This window comes from Schistocerca serialis, chromosome 8, assembly GCF_023864345.2.
Source record: "Schistocerca serialis cubense isolate TAMUIC-IGC-003099 chromosome 8, iqSchSeri2.2, whole genome shotgun sequence".
NCBI lineage: Eukaryota > Metazoa > Arthropoda > Insecta > Orthoptera > Acrididae > Schistocerca > Schistocerca serialis.
In genome coordinates, this window is record NC_064645.1 from 400891272 (window position 1) to 400919105 (window position 27834).

At 43.3% G+C, this 27834-nt stretch overlaps 1 protein-coding gene across 1 annotated transcript in view; it reads right to left on the bottom strand.

Annotated features, from left to right (window-relative positions):
- Window positions 1-27834, bottom strand: part of LOC126416234 (endoglucanase A-like) — a 129239-nt gene that overhangs the window by 83468 nt on the left and 17937 nt on the right. The window contains exons 2-4 of the mRNA XM_050083845.1: window positions 23373-23540; window positions 20546-20824; window positions 5437-5623 (exon numbers count right to left, since the gene is read on the bottom strand). Coding sequence (XP_049939802.1) covers window positions 5437-5623; window positions 20546-20824; window positions 23373-23540 — 634 coding nt within the window. The remainder of the gene's footprint in view (window positions 1-5436; window positions 5624-20545; window positions 20825-23372; window positions 23541-27834) is intronic.

Consider the following 27834-nt stretch of genomic DNA (forward strand, 5'->3'; position numbering starts at 1 on the left):
TATCAAAAAGGACGTGTGTATGAGACACACAATTATGGCTGCCTGTGATGTGGTTCGAAGCACACGAGGGATACTTGTCAGGGTGCGTCAGAATCTTGCTCGTCGATGTCATGCTTGCATTGAGGTTGACAGACGTCAGTTTCAGCATATTTTGTAAGATACAGTACAAATGGTACGTTCATTGTGTCAACGATGGTATTTGCTAATGTAAATAAAAGAGTACACAGTAATCTAATTTTACTCCTATTGTCTCCATAAGCTGGCGTCTCCGAACCTTCGTTCCCTACCTTAAATTGTTCAGTGGAGCATCCTCTATATTCTGTGAAATTTTTGCACGCTCCTACGAAAGCACCTGTGTATATCCCAATCTGAATTAGTATTTTCTTTTCATTAACTTCTGGTTTGAGCGAGTTTTCATTTGCTTACGCTATGGGCATTATATAACTGCGCAAGCTATGCTGACATGATTACCTTTAAGAAAATACAGTAACTCTGAACACTTCTGCAGTTGACTAATATCATTTTACCAATTTCTGCAGAACAATAGTTCTCCTCTGAGTAATGTGACTGATCTCTCTTTGCTTTCGGCAGAAAACTTATTACTGTCCCAAAGGAGGTGTCCTTCTAATCTACAAAGAAAGTCCCCGTACGCCAGCCACAAACATTCTGCTACTCGAGTAGTCGATTTCTGCGCATAGTGCACGTATGACTTATTAAGGGGAACCCTATAATTTTCGAATCGGTAGTGGAGTTCGAGAAATTCGCATTTGAAATCTATGCAGAATCGCCTGACACTCTTATTTAGATGTTCCACTCGACTCGAAAACAATGGACCGCGATCTTTTCTCGGTACGAGTGTGCAAAAAGACGTGTGTCTACCCCTCGGGAGAGACTTGCTGTCTTCAACAGTTTAGCCAACCGTCTAAAGCAACTGGGCTCAGAATCCAGGCGGCAAACGTATTTGGAGCCAGCAGCATCCAGTACGCTCAGTATCCACTGGTATAGCCTCACATATCGGACAACACCTCCCGGCAAGTGGACTGAGCGCGCGCTGGCGTTCTTTCCATATCTGCCTGCTATTCCGCAGAGGTACTCTATTACCAGCCTAGTTTTGGATCTACCAATGGCTGGCCGGCCGCTGTGGTCGAGCGGTTCAAGGCGCTTCAGCCCAGAACCGCGCTGCTGCTACGGTCGCAGGTTCGAATCGTCCCGGGGCAAAGATGTGTGTGATGTCCTTAGGTTAGTTAGATTTAAGTGGTTCTAAGTCTAGGAGACTGATGACCTTAGATGTTAAGTCCCGCAGTGCTTAGAGCCATTTGAACCATTTGAACCAATGTCTGTGATTGCCCAGATATAGCAAGAAAATTGGTAGCTGACGTAACAAGCGAGACGTCACTTGCTGACTGAAATGTGTTATGAAGACCGGACAGCACCTCGTACATGTTGCCAACCAATAATTGTCTGCCAGTCAGGCTCAGGTGATGACCAGCCGGTTACATATTATGTGAAGACGCAGTGACATCGAAATTGCCTGGGGATTAGAACGCCAGCAGAGGTATCGCAGCCTTCGCCACTTATGCCCAAACAGTGCTCAAGTTTTGAGCTGCAGCCAGCAGATCGTGGCCAACGCGGGTTCTCCTTGTTCCCGGTCAGGCGCTAACTCATCTTGCGTTAACGCACAGCAAGCACAATCCCTATACATTTCTAAATGCCAAGTAAGAAAAAAAATTGGCTCTGGTGTCCCTTAGATGGTGCCGAGGGCGTTACTACAAAGCGATGGCACAAAATGAAAAGCGCAGGCTACTATATGAACAACAGCACTCTGACCACACTTGCACAGTATAAAGGCAGCCAATGAAATGGGATACAGGGGATTAAAGAAATGAGATAACTAAAACGAAGGAGAGAAAGTCCAGGATGGACATAATACAGTGAAATAAAAGTTCTGTTTCCGGAGGATGAACTTTGATATTTTGTTGTGGTCTTCAGTCCTGAGACTGGTTTGATGCAGCTCTCCATGCTACCCTATTTTGTGCAAGCTTCTTCATGTCCCAGTACTTACTGCAACCTACATCCTTCTGAATCTGCTTAGTGTATTCAGTTCATGGTCTCCCTCTACGATTTTTACCCTCCACGCTGCCATCCAATGCTAAATTTGTGATCCCTTGATGCCTCAGAACATGTCCTACCAACCCGTCCCTTCTTTTTGTCAAGTTGTGCCAGAAACTCCTCCCCAATTCTATTCAATACTTCATCATTGGTTATGTGATCTACCCATCTAACCTTCAGCATTCTACTGTAGCACCACATTTCGAAAGCTTCTATTCTCTTCTTGTCCAAACTATTAGTCGTCCATTTTTCACTTCCATACATGGCTACGCTCCATACAAATACTTCCAGAAACGACTTCCTGACACTTAAATCTATACTCGATGTTAACAAATTTCTCTTCTTCAGAAACACTTTCCTTGCCATTTCCAGTCTACATTTTATATTCTCTCTACTTCGACAATCATTAGTTATTTTGCTCCCCAAATAGCAAACACATTTACTACTTTAAGTGTCCCATTTCCTAATCTAATTCCCTCAGCATCACCCGACTTAATTCGACTACGTTCTGTTGTGGATTGGCAGGAGCCAACCCACGGAGTTTGGAGGAAGCCGAAAGGCACGCGTTTAAGCTCACGCAGGCGGGCGTGAGGTCTGGAACAAGACAAGAAATTTAGACTTCAGAAAAAACGTGGTACTCGGTGGAATACTTAACTTTAATCCATTAATGTTGAACGTAGCTCTTGTCTGTACATTATTTACAATATCAATAGTAACTGAATAATGGCGCCTTGCTAGGTCGTAGCAAATGACGTAGCTGAAGGCTATGCTAACCATCGTCTCGGCAAATGAGAGCGTATTTTGTCAGTGAACCATCGCTAGCAAAGTCGGTTGTACAACTGGGGCGAGTGCTAGGAAGTCTTTCTAGACCTGCCGTGTGGCGGCGCTCGGCCTGCAATCACTGATAGTGGCGACACGCGGGTCCGACGTATACGAATGGACCGCGACAGATTTAAAGGCTACCACCTAGCAAGTGTGGTGTCTGGCGGTGACACCACACGTTCTATTATCCTCGTTTTGCTTTTGTTGATGTTGATCTTATATCCTCCTTTCAAGATACTGTCCATTCCGTTTAACTGCTCTTCCAAGTCCTTTGCTGTCTCTGACAGAATTACAATGTCATCGGAGAACCTCAAAGTTTTTGTTTCTTCTCCATGGATTTTAATACCTACTACGAATTTTTCTTTTGTTTTCTTTACTGCTTGCTCAATATACAGATTGAATAACATCGGGAAGAGGTTACAACCCTGTCTCCTTCCCTTCCCAACCAATGTTTCTCTTTTATGCCCCTCGACTCTTATAACTGCCATCTGGTTTCTGTACAAATTGTCCTCTTGGGTAAAACATTCCGCAGGTAAAATAGTCCCCCATTCGGATCTCCGGGCGGGGAATACTCAAGAGGACATCGTTATTAGAAGAAAGAAAACTGGCGTTCTACGGATCGGAGCGTGGAATGTCTGATCCCTTAATCGGGCAGGTAGGTTAGGAAATTTAAAAAGGGAAATGGATGGGTTAAAGTTAGATATAGTGGGAATTAGTGAAGTTCGGTGGCAGGAGGAACAAGACTTTAGGTCAGGTGAATACAGGGTTATAAATGCAAAATCAAATAGGGGTAATGCAGGAGTAGGTTTAATAATGAATAAAAAAATAGGAGTGCGGGTAAGGTACAACAAACAGCATAGTGAACGCATTATTGAGGCCAATATAGAAACGAAGCCCACGCCTACTACAGTAGTACAAGTTTATATGCAGATGATGAAGAAATTGATGAAATGTATGATGAAATAAAAGATATTATTCAGGTAGTACTGGGAGACGAAAAGTTAATAGTAATGGGTGACTGGAATTCGAGAGTAGGAAAAGGGAGAGAAGAAAACATATTAGTTGAATATGAATTGGGGGTAAGAAATGAGAGAGGGAGCCGTCTGGTAGAATTTTGCACAGAGCATAACTTAATCATAGCTAACACTTGATTCAAGAATCATAAAAGAAGGTTGAATACATGGAAGAATCCTGGAGATACTAGAAGGTATCAGATAGATTATATAATGGCAAGACAGAGATTTGGGAACCAGGTTTTAAATTTTAAGACATTTCCAGGGGCAGATGTGGACTCCGATCACAATCTATTGGTTATGAACTGTAGATTAAAACTGAAGAAACTGCAAAAAGGTGGGAATTTATGAAGATGGGACTTGGATGAACTGACAGAACCAGAGGTTGCAGAGAGTTTCAGGGAGAGCATTAGGGAACGATTGACAAGAATGGGGGAAAGAAATACAGTAGTAGAAGAATGGGTTGCTCTGAATTTAATTGATGAAATGAGAAAATACAAAAAATGCAGTAAGTGAAGGAGCCAAAAAGGAATACAGACGTCTCAAAAATGAGATCGACAGGAAGTGCAAAATGGCTAAGCAGGGATGGCTAGAGGACAAATGTACAGATGTAGAGGCTTATCTCACTAGGGGTAAGATAGAGACTGCCTACAGGAAAATTAAAGAGACCTTTGGAGAAAAGAGAACCACTTGCATGAACATCAAGAGTTCAGATGGAAGCCCAGTTCTAAGCAGAGAAGGGAAAGTAGAAAGGTGGAAGGAGAACATAGAGGGTCTATACAAGGGCGATGTACTTGAGGGCAATATTATGGAAATGGAAAAGGATGTAGATGAAGATGAAATGGGAGATACGATATGCGTCAAGAGTTTGACAGAGCACTGAAAGACCTAAGTCGAAACAAGGCCCCGGGAGTAGACTACATTCCATTAGAACTACTGACGGCCTTGGGAGAGGCAATCATGACTAAACTCTACCATCTGGTGAGCTAGATCTATGAGACAGCCGAAATACCATAAGACTTCAGGAAGAATATAATAATTCCAATCCCAAAGAAAGCAGGTGTTGACAGATGTGAAAATTACCGAACTATCAGTTTAATAAGTCACAGCTGCAAAATACTAACATGAATTCTTTGCAGACGAATGGAGAAACTGGTAGAAGCCGACCTCGGGGAGGATCAGTTTGGATTCTGTAGAAATATCGGAACACGTGAGGCAATACTGACCTTACGACTTATCTTAGAAGAAAGATTAAGGAAAGGTAAACCTACGTTTCTAGCATATGTAGACTTAGAGAAAGCTTTTGACAATGTTGACTGAATAACTCTTTTTCTAATTCTAAAGGTGGCAGGGCTAAAGTACAGGTAGCGAGAGGCTATTTGCAAATTGAACGTTGATAGCAGTACAGAAAAACAGTAAACACGCACGAGAATGAAGCGTTGCATACATCTGAATGATGAAGTAGGAAGTACCGGCCCGTGCCGTGCCTTACAGGTAAGCCGTGCCGTCGGAGTCTGGTATGGCGCCCGACTCTGTGTAGATGGCTCGGTAGTTGTCCGCGAAGGCGATCAGCTCCTTGGCGTGCTGCAGTAGGGTGTCGGCGTACGTCGCGTCCACCGAGCGGAAGACGCCGGACGCGGCAGCCAGCGCCGCCGCCGTCTCGGCCGCCACGTCGGTTCCTGCCGAGTAGAAAGACCGTTGTGTTATCTGTGTCTCCGACACACCAGGGACTCAGAGCTAGCCACAATTCGCAGTAAGCTGACAGCACTAAATTCCTGTCACCAGTCAAGAGAGGCCTGGAGCGCTGCGGATGCTGGGGAACTGGTGTCAGGCGGTCAACTGATCCTCGACCATTGACTTATCATGCCAATGAAGTGACACATATGTAGCACTAGGTTGTCTGGGACGAGCGCAGTCAGACAGGTCGACGTGTAAATGCGACAGAATAGCAGAAAGGCGCTATCGCGGTTGGACGTGACCATTGGCGAGCCATGGATGTAATTGGAGTATCAATGTGGACCGTCAAACTGTGTTGCAGAAATGGTGTACCACTCCAACACACGTAACATGGACTAAAAGCTGTTGTCGTAAGTAGATCATAGACGACAAAGACTACTTGCGAATGAAGTCTAATGACTACAGACTATGGATTGAAGAAAGACGAAAGTAGCGAGAAGCAGCAGATATTAGAGTAGTGACACGCTTAACACCAAAATTGCAATTACGAAGTAGATGAAATTAAGGAATTCTACTACCTTGTTAGCAAAATGAACCATGACGGACGATGCACGTGGAACGTAAATACATTACTGCCCATTAAAATTGCTGCAGCAAGAAGAAATGCAGATGATAAACGGGTATTCATTGGACAAATATTTTACATTAGATCTGACATGTGATTACATTTTCACGCAATTTGGGTGCATAGACCCTGAGAACTCAGTACCTGAGCAACCACCTCTGGCGGTAATAACGGCCTTAATACGCCTGGGCATTGAGTCAAACAAAGCTTGGAAGGCATCTACAGGTACAGCTGCCCAAGCAGCTTCAACACGATACCACAGTTCATCAAGAATAGTCACTGGCGTATTTTGACGAGACAGTTGCTCGGCCAACATTCACCAGACGTTTACAATTGGTGAGAGATCTGGAGAATGTGATGGCCACGGCAGCAGTCGAACATTTTCTGTATCCAGAAAGGCCCGTACAGGACCTGTAACATGCGGTCGTGCATTATCCTGCTGAAATGTAGGGTTTCGCAGGGATCTAATGAAGGCTAGAGCCACGGGTCGTAACACATCTGAAATGTAACGTCCACTGTTCAAAGTGCCGTCAATGCGAACAAGAGGTGACCGAGACGTGTAACCAATGGCACCCCATACCATCACGCCGGGTGAAACGCCAGTATGGCGACGACGAACACACGCTTCGAATGTGCGTTCACTGTGATGTCGCCAAACACGGATGCGATCATCATGATGCTGTAAACAGAATCTGGATTCATCCGAAAAAATGACGTTTTGCCATTCGTGCACCCAGGTTCGTCGTTGGGTACACCATCGCAGGCCCTTATGTCTGTGATGCAGCGTCAAGGGTAACCGCAGCCATGGTCTCCGAGCTGATAGTCCATGCTGCTGCAAACGTCGTCCAACTGTTCTTGCAGATGGTTGTTATCTTGAAAATGTCCCCATCTGTTGACTCAGGAATCGAGACGTGGTTACACGATCCGTTACAGCCATGCGGATAAGATGCCTGTCATCTCGACTGCTAGTGATACAAGGCTGTTGGGATCCAGGACGGCGTTCCGTATTAGCTCCTGAACCCACCGATTCCATATTCTACCAACATTAGTTCTCGACCAACACGAGCAGCAATTTCGCGATACGATAAACCGCAACTGCGATAGGCTACAATCCGGTCTTTATCAAACTCGGAAACTTGATGGTACACATTTCTCCTCCTTACACAAGGCATCACAACAACATTTCACTAGGAAACGCCGGTCAACTGCTGTTTGTGTATGAGAAATCGGTTGGAAACTTTCTTCATGTCAGAACGTTGTAGGTGTCGACACCGGCGCCAACCTTGTGTGAATGCTCTGAAAAGCTAATTATTTGCATATCACATCATCTTCTTCCTGTCGGTTAAATTTCGTGTCTGTAGCACGTCATCTTCGTGGTGTTACAATTTTAATGGCCAGTAGTGCACTTGATGCATCAATGTGGACTGTCAACCTATGTTCCAGAAATGGTGTACCACTCTAACACACATAAGATGGACTAAAGGCTGTGGTCGTAAGTTGATCATAAACGACAGAGACTGGTTGCGAATGAAGTGTAGTCTCTACAGACTATGGATTTAAGAGAGACGAAAGTAACGAGAAGCGGCAGATATGAGAATAGTGACACACTTACACCAAAATTGCAATCACGAAGTAGATGAAATTAAGGAATTCTACTGCCTTGTTAGCAAAATGACCCGTGACGGACGATGCAGGGGGATCGTAAGTAGCTGACTATCACCGTCAAAGAGGGCATTCTTGGCAAACGGATGTCCACTGGTACCAAACATAAGCCTTTGAGCCAGATTTGTACAGGGTGTTTATAAATTAGTTCCATGAAAATAACCTTTAATTGTAAAAAGGTAAATAACTTGCAGAAATGTTTGATACAGTGTTGAATGCAGTACTAAACTGTTAGTTCGCGACCTTCCTACTGGGTGGCATAAGTTACTCCAACAGTCATCATGGAGTCGTATAACGATACAGCGCATGCGCAGTATTCTTTATGGTTTCTCGCTGCTGGTGTTCGGGAACAATTCGGGCCTCTGGCGCATCAATTGAACAAATTCGACGATCTTACGTTACTAGTGCGGGTAAATCACCGAAACGTACCAGTTTAGAACTGAATATGCCTAGTGGACGATAAATAGTTTAGACATGAAGAGAATAGAACCTTCGAAATGTTGTGCTACAGAAAAATGCTAATGATTAGGTAGGTAGATCACGTAACTAATGAGGAGGTATTGAATAGAATTGGACAGAAGAGGAACAACTTGACTAGAAGAGGGATCGGTTGGTCGGACATATTCTGAGGCATCAAGGGATCACCAACTTAGTATTGGATGGCAGCGTGGAGGGTAAAAATTGTAGAACTAATTTATAAACACTCTGCACTATGGAGCACAGCGTTGTGTGGTACTGAATCGTGGGCAGTCGGAAAACCGGCAGAAGACAATCGGAGCGTCTGAGAAGTGGTGCTATCGAAGAGTGTTGACAATTATAAGGACTGGTAAGTTAAGGAATCTGTAGGTTCTTTGTAGAACTGGGAAGAAAGGAACAAGGAAAACAGTGACAAAAAGAAGGTAAAGGATGATAGGACATGACTTAAGACATCAGGAAATAACTTTCACGACAGTAGATCGAACACTGTGTAGGGTAATGGATGCAAGGACGTCTGGTGTTGGATACATCTAAAATGGGAATTGCCCACACCGGCGCATGAAGGTGTAATTCGTCAATGGACCAAAAAATATGGGAACTGGATGGTGGCCCGACTGGATGCGCTCTGTGTGGTCCGAAGAGTCGCTGTTTCGCCTCTTTCGAATGACGCAGACTGTCAAGTGCACGGGCTCCACAGTGACGTGTTTAATCTGCCGATGGAGAGGATGCAGCTCTGGCCGAGGTGCTTCTGTGGCCTTTTGGAGATGCTTCTTGCACCACGAATTGGACCCACTTGTTCAGGCTACTGTGAACATTCATCAGGATGTTCATATCAACATTTCCGGTGACTAAAACTTCCCCTTCCTTCTACGAGGGTGAGTCAAATGAAAACCTTAAATATTTTTTAAATATTATTTATTGTGCAGAAGTGGTACAAAGCTGTATCAGTTTTCAACATAATCTCCCCCACGCTCAATGCCAGTCCTCCAGCGTTTTCAAAGTGCATAAATTCCTGTAGAAAAAAATTCTTTTGGTAGTCCGCGCAACCAGTCATGCACCGCGTGGCGTATCTCTTCATCATAACGGAACTTCTTTCCTCCCATTGCGTCTTTGGGTGGTCCAAACATATGGAAATCACTTGGGGTAAGGTCTGGTGAGTATGGTGGATGAGGAAGACACTCAAAATGCAGGTCTGTGATTGTTGCAACTGTTGCACGGGCAGCGTGGGGCCTTGCACTGTCGTGTTGCAAAAGGACTCCTGCTGACAGCAATCCACGTCCCTTTGATTTCATTGCAGACCGCAGATGATTTATTAGGAGATCTGTGTTTGATGCACTGGTGACAATGGTCCCTCTAGGAACGTAATGCTCCAAAATGACGCCTTTTTCGTCCCAAAAGGGAGTCAGCATAACCTTCCCTGCTGATGGTTCTGTTCGAAACTTTTTTGGTTTTGGTGATGAGAAATCGCGCCATTCCCTGCTCGCTCTCTTCGCTTACGGTTGGTAGAAGTGAACCCAGGCTTCGTCCCCACTAACGATTCTTGCAAGGAAGCCATCACCTTCGCGTTCAAAGCCCCAAAGAAGTTGTTCACAAGCATCAACACGTCGTTCTCTCATTTCAGGAGTCAGCTGTCGTGGCACCCATCTTGCAGACACTTTGTGAAACTGGAGCACATCATGCACTATGTGGTGTGATGACCCATGACTAATCTGTAAAGATGCTGCAATCTCATTCAGTGTCACTCGGCGGTTTTCCTTCACTATGGCTTCAACTGCGGCAATGTTCTGTGGAGTCACAACTCGTTGTGCCTGACCTGAACGAGGAACATCTTTCACTAAAGTCACACCATTTGCCAACTTCCTACTCCATTCGTATACTTTCTGCAGTGACAAACATGCATCACCGTACAGAACCTTCATTCGCCGATGAATTTCAATAAGTTTCACACCTTCACTGCGCAAAAACCGAATAACAGAACGCTGTTCTTCCCTGGTGCAAGTCGCAAGTGGGGCGGCCATCTTTATACTGACACTGCGACGGTATGTGTACATCTGCACTATGCTGTCACCTACAGGCCATTCTGCACGCTGTTTGTAGCACACTTACCAACTTACAGGATAGCGGCTTGTAATTTCGATTTGTTATTACAAACTTAAGGTTTTCATTTGAGTCACCCTCGTACTTATTCATGATGAGTTTGTTGTTGCCGCTCCCGTCTTTCATGAAGAGAACAGTCATTTTCCCACGTCTGCACGCAAGTTCCTGGTTTGAAGAACACACAGGCGCCCTGTCTCTCCTCGACTGGTTCACTAAATCTCAGATCGTAATTCGACAGAAAATTTCTAGGAGTATTTGTGTAAGCAGCCCTGTAATTTAGTATCTCTAGGGTTTATAACTGCCAATGTGTGGCTTTAGCTGGATATGGCATCCCTGAAGAATCTTGCGTACTCTCGGACTCTCTTCCACACCGAATTACGACTCCTGTTAAGGCCAGATTAAGTGGTATGCCTTATTAGCGTCATGTCTACAGGAAGCGATGACTGCTTTTGTGACCGGTGTGATTTTAAGCTAATGTTAATCACGTGAATCAAAATATCCGATGGAGTTTGATTTGACTGTATTGTGCAAGAGGTGCTTGTACGTTTTTTCTCTTGTCAAATGATGTCAAAACGTTTTCTTTCTTGCGTTTTGGTTTACAATTTTCGGTTGAATTCGATAATTATCCTCTCGATCGAGTTAATTAGCGATACTCTCCATGTAGCAGACAGAGCACTAATGTACAGGACGAACAGTATACTACGAAGTGCCGCGGGCCTAGGATGGGGCCGGCCGCTGTGGCCGAGCGGTTCTAGGCGCATCAGTCCAGAACGGCGCTGCTGCTACGGTCGCAGATTCGAATCCTGCCTCGGGCGTGGATGTCTGTGACGTCCTTAGTTTAGTTAGATTTAAGCAGTTCTAAGTCTAGGCGACTGACGACCTCAGATGTCCCATAGTGCTTAGAGTCATTTGAACCATTTGAACTGGGATGGGGATATGCCCTGCACTGTGCACTATCCGTCCAAATGACAGCCTTGCACACAATGGACAATACCTGTGGCACGAGCGAGTTTCATCGCTTCCAGACAATGTGTGTCCGGCGTATGTCGATGTGGGAGACTAGAGAATTCATTATTAGAGTCACATGTTTAACAGAGCCTTCGAAGGACTGATATCAGAATAAGGGGGAGGACTTACAAAACATTCCTTTGGACTTTCTACAATCATTAGAGGAAACCACCACACAAGTTAGTTTGTAGAATCTATGAGACTGGAGATAACCCATATCACTTTCGCAAAAATACTATGAACACAATCGTGACGACAGCAAACCGCAGGTAAGTGCGAATGCTGTCGTACGGTCACTATAATAACACATGCATCAACGACAAAAAAGTGTACAGAAAAACGGACAAGAAAATATATCATCTATTAGATGATGATAAGTTTTGTATTAGGAAGGCTGGCCAGGGTGGCCGAGCGGTTCTAGGCGCTACAGTTTGGAACCGCGCGACCGCTACGGTTGCAGGTTCGAATCCTGCCTCGGGCATGGATGTGTGTGATGTCCTTAGGTTAGTTAGATTTAAGTAGTTCTAAGTTCTAGGGGACTGATGACCTCAGAAGTTAAGTTCCATAGTGCTCAGAGCCATTTGAACCATTTTTTTTTTTTGCATTAGGAAGGGTAAAGGCACCAGAGAGACAATTCTCACGTTGTACTCGATAATGGAAGCAACAGTTACGAAAAATCAAGAAAAGTTCAGGTGATTAGTAGATCTAGAAAAAGCATTCGGCCACATAAAATTCCGGAAATGCCTTAAATTCCCATAGAAATAGGTGTCAGCTGTAGGGATAGCTGCGTAATACGCAGCTTCTACAAAAATTAAGAAGAAACAATACCAACGAAAGGCCAAGAACGAAGTCCTCGAATTGAACACACAGGAATAATTCTTCTGTCGTTATCGTTCAACCTACACATCGAAAAATCACTGACAGAAATAAACGAAATGTTCAGGAGTGAGAAAAAAACTTAAGGGTGAAATGATGTGAACTATAAGGTCCACTGACGGCATCTCTATCTAAGTGAAATTGAAGAGGAACAACAGGACCTGTAGAATGGAATGCGCTACCTAATAAGTACAGAATGTTGATGGAAGGTATATCAAAGAAAGACGAAAGTAATGAGGAGTAGCAAATCTGATATTAGCGATAAACTTTATATCGAAACTGGGGACAGATGAAACTAAATCATTATGCTACCTTGGAAGCAAAATAAGACGCGATGGACGAAGCAAATAAGATGTTCGGTTGTTTGTGGGAAGAGACCATCGGTCTCATCGGATTAGGGAAGAACGGGGAAGGAAGTCGGCCGTGCCCCTTCGAAGGAACCATCCCAGCATTTCCGTGGAGCGATTTAGCGAAATCACGGAAAACCTAAATCAGGATGGTCGGACGCGGGATTGAACCGTCGTCCTCCCGAATGCGAGTCCAGTGTGCTAACTGTGGTGTCACCGCCACACTTGCTAGGTGGTAGCTTAAATCGGCCGCGGTCCATTTAGTACATGTCGGACCTGCGTGTCGCCACTGTGTGATCGCAGACCGAGCGCCACCACAAGGCAGGTCTGGAGATACGGAATAGTACTCGCCCCAGTTGTACGGACGACATTGCTAGTGACAATACGGACGAAGCCTTCCTCTCATTTGCCGAGAGACAGTTAGAATAGCCTTCTGCTAAGTCCATGGCTACGACCTAGCAAGGCGCCATTAGCCTTATCTAGTTGAGAGTTATCGTATAAATGTCTCCAGAAGAACGTTGTAAACCAACAAAGAAAAAAGTTAAGTATATTCCAAAGCTACGTATTTTATTGATAGCAGTCATAACGTATCCTGTTCCAGACTTGACGCCAGTCGGCGTGTGTGTACGCGTGCCTTACGGCTCCCTTCCCAGTGTGGCGTAGCAAGCTTGTTACGCCACAACAGATTGGCGACGAGAGAAGTGTTCTTTCTGATTGCTTACATTTACTTGTGTCATGGCTTCGCCAGATGTACTGTACGAATTTTATCGCTTGCAGAATCAGCAGACGCAGGCGTTATTGGATGCCCTTGGACAGCTCGTCCATGGTCAACGTGCGCTGCAAACCGATGCGGCAGCCGCCGCTTCACCGCTACCGCAGCCACAACTCGCCGTTGCACCGCCTTTTAGGCACTACGATCCAGCGCAAAAATCGTGGCCAGAATGGTCCCGACAGTTTGGTTTTCAACTAGCCGCCTACAGAATTCAAGGTAATGAGCGGCAGCCGTTTTTGCCTTATTGTGTCGGTGTGTCCACCTACCGTGTGATAGTGAAATTGTTTCCCCGACGCGACGTAGCAACTCTGTCCTACGAGGAAATTTTGTCGGCATTGGACGTCTATTTCAAAGAAACAGTTAATGTAGTTGCAAAAAGGTATACTTTCATTCGTACAAAACGTACAGCCGGTCAAACTAATAGGGAGTGGGTAGCAACATTGCAAGGACTTACTAGGGACTGTGCCTTTGGATGTGACTGTGGCCTTTCTTATTCAGATACAATGGTACGTGATGCAATTGCACAGACCGTTTCTGATGTTCGCATACGGGAGCAAATTTTGAAACTAGTTAATCCCTCCCTTCAACAAGTGATAGACATATTGGATAGGCAAGACACACTTGACAGTGCTCAGGAATCTGTTGAAACTTCACCGGCCATGTGTAACATTAACCGGCCCGCTGGACGCGCTGCGCGGCCCGGTAACCTGCCCTCGCGCACTTCGATGCAGCTGCAGCAGCGCTCTCAACCAGGTGTGCCGTGCCAGCTCACAAATGCAGTGAAATCATGCCCGCGGTGTGCTACTAGACATTCGCGTGAACATTGCCCGTAACGCCGAGCTATTTGCTTTTTCTGTAATAAGAATGTTCAAAGTGTTTGCCAGAAAAAGCTCTGATCAGACAATCACAACCATTCCAGGCCTTTTGCTTCGTGCCGGAATCGAACCAAGGACACTCAGGCTCGTGGACCTTCGCCCATGGACATTCATGTAGTTAATTCCACTCCGCCCAGTGCCACTTTCTCTAACAGTGACTGTGTTCGTCCCACAAAAAGTGTGCGCCGACGTCGCCGGAAATCACGTCAATTAGCAAGTGATTCTGTACCAGTGTCTGTTCCCATTGCACACAACAGTCGCTCTTGTCGTCAGCAGGACAATAAACTTTTTGTAGATTTGGACTTTAATGGCAAGGTCATACCATTCCAGCTCGATACCGGAGCTGCAGTTTCATTGCTCAATCACGACACGTACAAACAACTGGGCAAACCTCCGTTGCGTGTCGCAAATGTTCAGCTCAGTACATATTCAGGACAGAAAATTCCTGTGTTAGGACAGTGCAGCCTTCTTGCAACATACAAGGGACAAACAAAACTTGTGTCATTTTACGTTCTTCGTTCTTCTTCTGCAGTGAACTTGTTTGGTTTAGATTTATTTCAGTTGTTTAACATGTCTATAGTAAATCAGGTCCTATCAGTGAATCAGACTGTGCCTTCAGACAGTGTTTCTCGTCTGTGTGAAGAATTTGCAGACATTTTTGCACCAGGCTTAGGTTGCGCTAAAAACTATGAAGCACACTTGGAACTGAAATTCAACGCGCAACCGCAATTTTTCAGAGCGCGCAATGTTCCCCACGCATTGCGTGATGAGGTCGCAAGACCATTAAACGATTTCGAATCACAAGTTGTGAGTGAATGTGCGCAATGCCTTTTCCATTTCAGCTCCGCTTCATCGCTTACGCCTTGCAGGTGTTCCGTTTCTCTGGACGACGGAGTGCGAACGCGCCTTTCGCCAGTTGAAATCGGCGTTGCTTTCTAATACTTGCCTTACGCCATTCGATCCCCAGAAACCCCTTTTGTTGATGGTAGATGCATCGGATTTCGGGATCGGTGCTGTGCTTGCGCACAAAGTTGGCTCGCATGATCGCCCTATTGCCTTTGCATCAAAATTGCTCTCATCTGCGCAAAGAAATTACTCACAGATAGAGAAAGAAGCTTTAGCTCTCCTGTTTGGTGTTACTAAGTTCCATGATTTCTTGTATGGTCGTCACTTTACCATCATCACAGACCACAAACCTTAGACGTCGCTTTTTCATCCGAACAAGCCTGTACCTCCACGTACAGCGCAGAAATTCATTCGCTGGTCTATTTTCCTCTCGCAGTTCCGCTACGATATCTTGTATCGGTCCACTGCTAAGCATGGAAACGCCGATGCGTTGTCCCGTTTGCCTGTTGCTGAGGATAAAGCATTCGATTCTTCCGAACTTGCTTGCATGTTCATTGATGCGGAAACCGATGAAGTGGTCGAATCGTTTCCGATTGATTTTCGTCGTGTAGCTACAGCCACAGCTGCTGACCCTGTCCTTGCTGCCGTTTTGCGTTTTGTTGCTACGCAATGGCCTTTGTCAACGTCTCAGATCGACGATCCGTTGGTTCGCCGATTTTTTGCTCATAAGGAGAGACTTTTTGTTCGACGTGGTGTTTTGTTGTTGCGTTCTGATAATGATCAGTCCAGAGTCGTGGTCCCACGTTCGTTACAGTCCTCTGTTTTACGGCTTCTTCACCAAGGACATTGGGGTATAGTGCGAACGAAACAACTTGCTCGTCAGCACTGTACTTGGTTCGGAATCGATGCTGCGATTACGAATATGTGTTCTTCTTGCATGACGTGTGCCGAACGACAATCCGCGCCGCCGCGGAAATTCTTTGCATGGCCCAAAGCCACTTCCCCTTGGCAACGCTTGCACATTGATTTTGCTGGTCCATTCTGGAATGCTCGATGGTTGGTTCTGGTCGATGCCTTCAGTAATTTTCCTTTTGTTGTCCGGATGTCTTCCACGACGTCCTCCGCCACCATCCAAGCGTTATCCGCTATCTTTTGCATTGAAGGTCTTCTGCAGACTATTGTTTCCGATAATGGCCCACAATTCATGTCCGCAGAATTTCAGTCATTCTGCCAGGCCAATGGTATTCAACATCTGACATCCGCGCCGTTTTCGCCTCAGTCAACCAGTGCCGCTGAACGATTGGTCCGGACTTTCAAGTCACAGATGTTGAAGTTGAAAGAGTCGCATTCTCGGGAGGACGCCTTGTTGCTCTTTTTGTCTTCGTATCGCTCTCAGCCCCGAGATGGTCGCTCGCCGGCTGAGTTGCTCCACGGTCGTCCTCATCGAACCTTGATGTCTTTGCTGCATCCGCCGCATCAGGTTCCTATGCAGCGGCAGACTTCTGCTTTTGCTCCAGGCGACGTTGTATTCTATCGCAACTATCGCGGTTCACGGCGTTGGCTCGCAGGGCGCATTCTTCGCTGCCTCGGCTGCGCGATGTATATGGTTTTGGGGGCCTCTGGTGAGGTGCGTCGGCATCTCAATCAGCTGCGCCTCTGTCGTCGCACGGGTTCTGCCGCTCCCCGTCTGCTTTCAGCGACGGTGCCGTCCGGTCAACGCCCTGGGCTCGCCTCATCCCCAGGTGTTACCGACGATGCCTTCGATTTTGCCCCATGGCGACGCGCCGCCGCAGCCGCCGCCGCCGCCGCCTGTCCTCCAGCCGGCGCCGCCCGCATTAGACGCTTCGCTGCTGCCGCCGGGCGCCTCCCTGGGTCACGCGCCGCCGATCGCTTCCCGTGACCAGCTGTCCTCCGCCAAGGAACTCTTGCCCGCTCCGGACCACATGACGTCATTGCGCGTCGGGTACCCCGACGCAATGGAGATCGACCCGTCGGCCCCTCCTGTCTCTTTACGGGCGCATACACCGCATGTTGACGTGCACCCTGGACTAGGTTTTCAGGCGTTTCCTAGCTCCCCTCGGACCGAATGGCCGGGTGCGGGTGGCACAGCCTCGCCTGTTGTTAGGCTCCCCACCTCATCGCATACGTCAACATGGGGTCCTCCCCACGGCGGGCGGAAGCCTTATAACACGACCGTTCGCCGATTTGCGGGGGAGGAATGTGGTGTCACCACCAGACACCACACTTGCTAGGTGGTAGCTTAAATCGGCCGCGGTCCATTTAGTACATGTCGGACCCGCGTGTCGCCACTGTGTGATCGCAGACCGAGCGCCACCACAAGGCAGGTCTGGAGATACGGAATAGCACTCGCCCCAGTTGTACGGACGACATTGCTAGCGACAATACGGACGAAGCCTTCCTCTCATTTGCCGAGAGATAGTTAGAATAGCCTTCTGCTAAGTCCATGGCTACGACCTAGCAAGGCGCCATTAGCCTTACCTAGTTGAGAGTTATCGTATAAATGTCTCCAGAAGAACGTTGTAAACCAACAAAGAATAAAGTTAAGTATATTCCAAAGCTACGTATTTTCTTGATAGCAGTCATAACGTATCCTGTTCCAGACTTGACGCCAGTCGGCGTGTGTGTACGCGTGCCTTACGGCTCCCTTCCCAGTGTGGCGTAGCAAGCTTGTTACGCCACAACACTAACCACTGCGCCATCTCGCTTGGCAGCAAATAAACCTAGCAAAGCGTGAAGAGAGCCGGGAAGATAGAATGGCATAAGCCAAAGCGCACTTTTGTTCATGAGAAGTCTGTTAGCACCTAACATAGGGCTTTATCTGAGAAAGAAATTTTTAAGTTTGTACGTTTTCAGCACAGCATCGTATGTTGGTGTATCACGGGCTATGGGAAAAGAGGAAAAGAATAGATTCGAAGTGTCTGACGTTTGGTTCTATAAAAGGATGTTAAAAATTAGGTGGACCACTAAGATAAGGAAAGAGATGGCTCTCCACAGAATAGGCGAAGAAAAAAGCTTAAGGAAAACACTGGGAAGAAGATACAACAAGATGATAAGACACGTATTAAGGCGTCAGAAAAAGAGGTGATCTACTCAAGGTAAAACCTGTAGAGGGAAAGAGAAATTAAAGTATTTGGAACATATAATTGAGCAAGTTGGAAGCAAGTACTATTGTGAGATGAAGAGGTTCGTACAGGAGAGAAAGTAATGGTTGGTCGCATCAAATTATTCAGATGACTGATAACAAAACAAGAACTGGAAGACTGTCTATACGTCTCTCCTTCCGAAACTTTTGGCGAAATTGGATGTTGTATAACAACAGCTCTCAAAAAAGTAACTGCAGACATCCTCCCAAAAGTACAGGACGCCTGTGCGTTTGCCGTAAATCTAGGAAACGGAACACTGATCTTCCGTGAAAAGTAGCTGAAAACTTAATTCCTAAGCGAAATCGTAGCACGCACCATAAAGCTGTCCGCCCCCGGTAGCTGAGTGGTCAGCGCTACAGAATATAGCGGGTTCGATTCCCGGCTGGGTCGGAGATTTTCTCCTCTCAAGACCTGGGTGTTCTGTTGTCCTATTAATCATCGGAAGACCCTAAGTCACACGACATTTACATTTGCAAACATGTAAAACGTAAAGACAGCTTTTTTTCTTAACATAAACGTTGTAGTCCTATGAATGACTTGGCGTGCAGCCCAGATTTCTGTCTTCATATATTTAGAAGATATAGGGTTGTGAAACGGGATGAAACTTTTTGAAATACACTCATACGGATCGCACACAGTAAATCGTGGTGATAAGGTCATCCTTGTTATAACATCCACGATATATATATATATATATATATATATATATATATATATATATATATATATATATATATATATATATATGAGTTGAATATGAACTTGTGGATAATATTCATTCAATTATGTAATTATTTCTTAAAAAGATGATAATTATGTAAAACAGAGACAATATTTGTCTCACATTCTTTGTTAATCTATGTCATTCTTTTCTTTTGTTTTGTACCCTTTTGTCGTCTTCTTCTGATGTACATCGCAAGACGCGAATCGATTTGAGGTCTGTTAAATGAAAAATATTTAATGCAAAATTATTGTACTTTTATGTTCATTTGCTGATAAAAACAAATAGAGCCAGAAACGTTAAAACTATTTATGATTAATTATTGAAAATTTCCTGTTTTAATTATAATTTTGTATTAATTGTTTTATCATAGCTGCAAGAAGCGCTGCCATTTTCATTTGCGATTATATAGCAACTTCGTCTGTACTTCTAGTTGAAAATAGCATGGGTTTGTGTTAAACTAATTTGAAAAATAATTTAATAATTTATTTTTATTGGTAGCATAAATTTTAATGATTTATTGGGAAAAGGAAAATCTTGATTAAAAAAGAAATCCTCTATCTTTTGTTGGCCGCCATCTTAACTTTTATTACATCGGCAAATTTAAATTACTTGAAACTGCAATCTTTCAATAATACGATGTGTAAGAAATAAATGTGCACCGGTGGTACTGAACTCAATTAATAAAAGAAAAAAATAATCGAATCAGACTGCATTTTCTAAGAACAGTGCTGATGGTATTTATTGTTGAACAAGATTTCATTGCTGATGTATGTGGCCAAAATTAAACTACGCACGAATCACGGAGAAAAATATTTCTGGTAGCATACGTCAGTGTTGTGTGCGGGTGGTATTCTGTGGTTCCTTTTCATGATCAATTTGCTAAGAATAATTAAATCCATCGAAGACAAAAAAAAATTATAAAAGCTCTGATGTACGACCTGTAAATTTAGTGATATGATCACAGTTTACAGTCAACATTATTACACGACGTCAGGTGGAATTCTTGTGCAATTTCAACAAAATAATTATGCGGAAGAAGTTGTAGTTTGAATAATGCATTATACATGTTTATAATATTGTCAGTGTCATTTACAAAATCAAAATGCAAAAACTGCTAAAAAAAAAACAGAGTGAATTCAAACCGCAGAATACCATAGAGTATCGTATCATCCATATTCATTGCACTTGTCGATGTTGACGATACACAAAAGCCGCCACAATGTTTCAGAAGTTGGATTAATTCAATAATTTCTCTTTTTGTCAATAACAGAAAAATGTATTAATGAATTTCTCAGAATTCGTAAAAGTAATAACAGAATTTGCAAAATGAGTTTCCTAATGTGCAGTCATCAATAGGCTAGAACATTTGACATGTTTTTTCATGAAGCATGAGGAGAGTAGTGGCTGCTACTTTACTATCATCAGACTGTGGTCAACCCCACTAGTCATACCTGGATGTTCCGTGTCGACCTTGTAGGCAGGCCTCTCGAGGGTCATGTCCTCAGGCCGCCCCCAGTAGTTGTGGTCGGCGGTCGTGTTGCCGACCTGCACGTACAGCTCGTTGGCGGAGACGTGGGCCTTCAGCAGGTAGTCGGTGCCCCACTTGATGGCGTCGCGCACGCCGTCCAAAGCTCCGGCGCTGGAGTAACCCTGCTCGTAGCTGATGGCGCCCCACGACAACAGCGTCATTGTGTAGGCCAGTGTGAAGCCGAACTTCATGTAGTCGCCAGCTATGGAGCGCCAGAAAGTGTCGAGTCAGAGGCTGGTTTCACACTTTGGTTTAACCGCGGTGGTTCAAGGGCACAGTTGAATCTCATGCTAAATTGAGTCTGACGAAGAGCTACCGCTTTCTGCTGTGTTACTGACCACCGACTGCGACGACATCAACGGAGGTACTGTATTCATCCAACAGTTTATAATAATAAAGTAGAGGTCATCAAAATTTGGTAAATAGTTTAGAATGTTGAAAGTATCTTAGATAAAATTGTAACCTTATTTTGTTTGTGAAAGTATCAATGATAAGATTGTTCCAAATTAATTATTCAGCAAACCTGCATCTGACTGTGTCTCTGAACTTGTTTCTTGCACTCCTCCATTTTGCCAGAAATGCAACATGTATTTTACTCAGCAATCAAGTTAAAGAGAATAATGCCATTTGTCCAATGGCATTAAGATGGTACTGAAAAATTAACTTTTGGCCCTGATGTTTACTTAATGAAATTATATCTTGACTTGAATAACGCCAGTTGTATATGGCATAAAATTAGTTTTTAGAAATAACTTTGCTCTGATAATGTTAGTTATACCAAAATTGATTTCAAACCATGAACTGCACATATATATAGCATAGAGGCCTCATTTTCTTTATTTTCTTTCATTGGTTGGTAACTTTACTACTCATTTTCATATTCAATACAAGCAAAGGATGTGGACTGTGATTTAAACACAATTTTGATCTCAATATATATATTGTTAAAATTTTAAGTCATACACAAAACTTACCATTTCCAACATTTTTGTAGCACGAATCACTCTTACAAAAACTTTTACAAAACGCTTACTGTGTCAAACCTTGGACATACAAATCATAACTCTGAACATCAGCTAACGAAAACCATTTTGAAATCATTACATATCTACTCTCATTTATATGCTAAAGTTTTCTTAGGGTAAATGCCCAGCGAGCGCGCCTCCTACCTTAAAGCTGTCCACACACGTCTGCTTCATCCAGGCACCTAGCTGCGACTCACTGGTTTTTGCTGCCCGTGCCCGACACTCTTAACCATCAAAGATCCTCCTACTCAAAGATATTATACTAATTCCACCTTGCGGTTGGCAACTACTGACTTTATTTTCTGGATCTACCCTGATCAAACCTTAACATATATCTTTCAATGTAACTGTCACCTTTTGGTGAGGTATTTGTTCTTTTTTTTCACAGCTCTTCCCAAGCTCAAGTATTATTTGTTATGTTTCACTGAAGTAATCTTCATTTACTTAATCCAAAACTTTGGAGTAATTTTCTACAGGGACATGAAAAGTTTTACAAGGAAAGTCGTGCTGTTACACGAAGTAACAATTCTCATAAAACGCAACAGGAAATGCAAGGTGATAACCAAATAGTTCTACAGCAAGAACAAATGCAGAGCAGGGTGGTGAGGCGAGGGAAAGAGTGCTATGCTGACCACATGGATAAATCGTCATTCTGTGAGGGCTTATGGCAACTGCTTAGTGAATGAAGCACGTTGTTCAGCTGCACGACTAACCTGTCAGTGAAGGAGTCCTTTGGTGGAAATTGTGTTACTGTTTTGTTTGTTCTTCCCACAAAAACGAATATCAGTCGTTAGCTGCACAAAAATTTTATGAAATTCACTTCATCGGTTTTGTATCTGTGACAAAAGACGACTTCATGATCCAGTCCTTCTCTAACTTCGGCTTACCCGTGGTTTATACCTGTATCAAACTTCTGAAGATGACAGATTAATCTGTCGAAACCGGTATAGTGAATTAACAAAAATTTTGTGGAGCTGTCGAATGACTTCTATTTTGATGGAAAGAATACGCATCACAGATGCTGAACTACACCTATAAACAAAATATCGTCTTCTAATTGTGTTTGGAATCAAATCAGATGAAACTTTCGTACATGTGGTGGTTAGGTAATAAGAAAATAATCTAGAAACTATATATCAAATATAATCTATTTGATACAAATAGACAAATGAACATCCAAAATAAAGTTTCAGAGGTTATCAGATTTACTTTCCGATTGTTGTGGTATCAGAACCTAATGATGTCGTCGTTAACATCACACTTGATAGCTACAACAACAATAACACCCTTACAGAGGATGATATTGGTTTTATTTTAACTAATTAAACTGTTTCTCTGAATTAATATAGCTTATTGACTGAGAGAGCTTTATAATGGATTAAAACTCTAATTTGCAACATTCGTTTACTTGGACAAGGAAGGGAATTAGCATCAGTTAATCTAAAAATGTGCACTAGCCTGAGCCTCGGATTCCTAACTTAAACATATTGGGAAAGGTGCATTGCATTAGAAGAATTCCAATAGTGGAAAACTTTCATATGATCCTTCATGCGTGTTCTGATATATCAACAAGTAGAACGTTCTCTGCAAATGGAAAAAAGAGTTCTACTTCTAGTTTTCATCTGCAGTTTTTGTCAATAATCCTTTCATTTTTATGACCTCCTTATTAATTAAAAAACTTAGTGTGTATTTAGCCCATTAATCATGCAAATAAAAGTGACTCACCGTCAAAGTATCCACCAGTGAGATCCTCTCCGTTCTGGCCTTTGTCATCGAGGCAAGAGTCCTTCCTCCAGTACAAAGAAGGATCCATTCCTGATAATTTGCCTGTGCGCTCTGCCTGGTAGAACAGCAATGACTTCTGAATCACTTCCGCATAGTCATAGGTTCCACCTGAAAGAAGATATAACTTGTGTCCATTAAACCAATATCAAGTGGAAAGTACCTCTGCTTTATTCGGATTCTAAGTTAATTTACAAAAGTAGCACTATCATACCATGTGTAATTGATGTCATAAACTAAAACACAATATATTAAAAACAATTTGTATTCTGACACAAGGGAATTTTTCGAGTTGTTTCTCAGTTGCTAAAATATTACATCATTTTCCCCTGCACCTCTTAAATAACGAAGGTGGCAAGAAGTGGATTTAAACTACGGCATAGAATATTGCATGTACTTCAAACGTGAAACAGTATCTTGTCTGTTTATCAATACGATTTTAGGGCAAAATCATAAACAGTGAAATCTTTTGAAAATAAAGTTTCATAACACTCTGTTACTCTGAATGAAATTTGTTTGTCATTCAATGTATCTGCGTCTTTGTCGTTATGTATTCTTATTTATAATCTGTGTTTTGGATTGGATTGGATTGTTTGGGGGAGGAGACCGAACAGCGAGCTCATCGGTCTCATCGTATTAGGGAAGGACAGGGGAGGAAGTTGGCCGTGCCCTTTCAAAGGAACCATCCCAGCATTTGTCTGGAGCGATTTAGGGAAATTACGGAAAACCTAAATGGGGATGGCTGGACGCGGGATTGAACCGTCGTCCTCCCCAAATGCGAGTCCAGTATAATCTATGTTTTTCTGACATTAGAAAGTTAGAACTTAGCCCTAACAGAATAATATATTATTAATGAAGGCAGAAGGTAAATTTCAAGTTGTATCTCTTATGCTTATTTTATTCCACTCTTTTTATGTACAATTCATATAGAATAACTATACTGCATAATGCTGTGTAAATCTTTTCATTGTGCTGAGTCTATCACAATAATTAGAATTGGAAATTCGAACTGGAAAGTAGCTGATGGAATTAAGTAAACGAAACTTAGAATAACAACAATTTGGTTTGAAGATGATAAATTAGCTGTAAAGTAAGTTGAAACAGTAAGTGACTTTTTAACTTGTGTAACATTGACACAAATATTACATTATTTATATTGATTATTGTACACCTAGAATGTAACTGAACATAGAACTCTTTATACTGTATAATCAGAAGCCAAGTATTTATTCAGGAAACTCCAAGTATGTGTGAGAAATATCATGTTGCTTAGGTCTTATTTAACTTTCTTTTATGTTATTTAATGTTCACATTGGAATGGACACTTACGTGGAAGCTCTTGAGGGAAGGTGAAAGTTTTGAGAAATAAAATAGACCTTTCACATGTGTTGCAGCAGCCATAATACATTTTACAACAAAATGTGCCCTAAAATGTCACTCTTCTAAAACTAAGAATTACGGCAGTCTAATTGTTTATACTCAGCTGCCTAATGTATACGAAATAAGACCAACAAAACTACAAATTACGCCGATCAGTTAATCAAGATAATACACATCAAAAGTTACCTCCTGGACTTACCTATACTCAAAATAATACCTCCCCCCCCCCCCCATGAATCATGAACCTTGCCGTTGGTGGGGAGGCTTGCGTGCCTCAGTGATACAGATAGCCATACTATAGGTGCAACCACAACTAAGGGGCACCTGTTGAGAGACCAGATAAACATGAAGTTCCTGAAGAGGGCAGCAACCTTTACAGTAGTTGCAGGGCAACAGTCTTGATGATTGACTGATCTGGCCTTGTAACACTAACCAAAACGGCTTTGCTGTGCTGGTACTGCAAACGGCTGGAAGCAAGGGGAAACTACAGCCGTAATTTTTGCCCACGGCATGCAACTTTACTGTATGGTTAAATGATGATTTTGTCCTCTTGGGTAAAATATTCCGGAGTTAAAATAGTACCCCATTCGGATCTCCGGGCGGGGACTACTCTGTAGAACGTCGTTGGCAGGAGAAATAAAACTGGCGTTCTACGGATCAGAACGTCAGATCCCTTAATCGAGCAGGTAGGTTAGAAAATTTAAAAAAGGAAATGAGTTGCTTAAAGTTAGATATAGTGGGAATTAATAAACTTTGGTGGCAGGAGAATCAAGACTTCTGGACAGATGAGTACAGGGTTATAAGTACAAAGTCAAATAACGGTAATGCAGGACTAGGTTTATATGAATAAAAAATAGCAAAGCGAATAAGCTTTTACGAACAGCAGAGTGATCACATTATTGTAGCCCAGATAGACATGAAGCCCACACCTATCACAAGTTTATATGCCAACTAGCTCTGCAGATGAGGAAGAGATTGATGAAATGTATGATGAGATAAAAGAAATTATTCAGATAGTGATGGGAGATGAAAATTTAATAGTCATGGGTGACTGGAATTCGATGGTAGGAAAAGAAAGAGAAGAAGGTGAATATGGAATGGGGGTAAGGAACCAGAGAGGATGCCGCCTGGTGGAATTTTGCACAGAGCATAACTTAATCGTAGCTAACAATTGGTTCAAGAATCATGAAAGAAGATTGTATGCATGGAAGAGGCCCTGAGATACTGGAAGGTTTCAGATAGATTATATAATGGTAAGTCAGAGATTTGGGAACTAGGTTTTAAATTGTAAGACATTTACAGGGGCAGATGTGGACTCTGACCACAATCTATTGGTTATGAACTGTAGATTAAAACGGAAGAAACTGCAAAAAGGTGGTAATTTACGAAGATGGGACTTGGATAAACTGACAGAACCACAGGCTGCAAAGAGTTTCAGGGAGAGCATTAGGGAACGATTGACAAGAGTGGGGGGAAGAAATAAATGGGTAGCTTTGAGAGATGAAATAGTGAAGGCAGCAGATCAAGTAGGTAAAAAGACGAGAGCTAGTAGAAATTATAGGGTAACAGATGATATATTCAATTTAATTGATGAAAGGAGAAAATATAAAAATGCAGTAAATGAAGCAGGCAAAAAGAAATACAAACGTCGCAAAAATGAAATCAACACGAAGACCAAAATGGCTAAGAAGGAAAGGCTAGAGGGCAAATCTAAGGATCTAGAGGCATATATTACTAGGTTTAAGATAGACATTGATTACAGGAAAATTAAAGAGACATTTGGAGAAAAGAGAACCACTTGTATGAATATCAAGAGCTTATATGGAAACCTAGTTCTAAGCAAAGAAGGGAAAGCAGAAAGGTGGAAGGAGTATACAGGGTGTCACCTAACATTACCGCTGGATATATTTCGTAACCCACATCAAATACTGACGAATCGATTCCACAGACCGAACGTGAGGAGAGGGGCTAGTGTAATTGGTTAATACAAATCATAAAAAAATGCACGGAAGTATGTTTTTTAACACAAACCTACGTTTTTTTAATGGAACCCCGTTAGTTTTGTTAGCACATCTGAACATGTAAACAAATAAGTAATCAGTGCCGTATGTTGCATTGTAAAATGTTAATTACATCCGGAGGAATTGTAACCTAAAGTTGACGCTTGAGTACCACTACTTCGCTGTTCGATCGTGTGTATCGGAGAGCACCGAATTACGTAGGGATCCAAAGGGAACGGTGATGGACCTTAGGTGCAGAAGAGACTGCAACAGCACATTACGTCCACATGCTAACAACTTTTTATTGGTCTTTTTCACTGAGGCAAATGTACATTACCATGAGGGGTGAGGAACACGTACACACGTGGTTTCCGTTTTCAATTACGGAGTGGAATAGAGTGTGTCCCGACACGTCAGGCCAATAGATGTTCAATGTGGTGGCTATCATTTGCTGCATACAATTGCAATCTCTGGCGTAGTGTATGTCGTACACGCCGCAGTACATCTGGTGTAATGTCGCCGCAGGCTGCCACAATACGTTGTTTCATATCCTCTGTGGTTGTAGGCACATCACGGTACACATTCTCCTTTAACGTAACCCACGGAAAGAAGTCCAGAGGTGTAAGATCAGGAGAATGGGCTGGCCAATTTATGCATCCTCCACGTCCTATGGAACGCCCGTCGAATATCCTGTCAAGGGTCAGCCTAGTGTTAATTGCGGAATGTGCAGGTGCATCATCATGCTGATACCACATACGTCGACGCGTTTCCAGTGGGACATTTTCGAGCAACGTTGGCAGATCATTCTGTAGAAACGCGATGTATGTTGCAGCTGTTTGGGCCCCTGCAATGAAGTGAGGACCAATGAGGTGGTCGCCAATGATTCCGCACCATACATTTACAGTCCACAGTCGCTGTCGCTCTACCTGTCTGAGCAGGCGAGGATTGTCCACGGACCAGTAATGCATGTTCCGTAGATTCACTGCCCCGTGGTTTGTGAAACTGCAACGCATTCTCTGTTAATG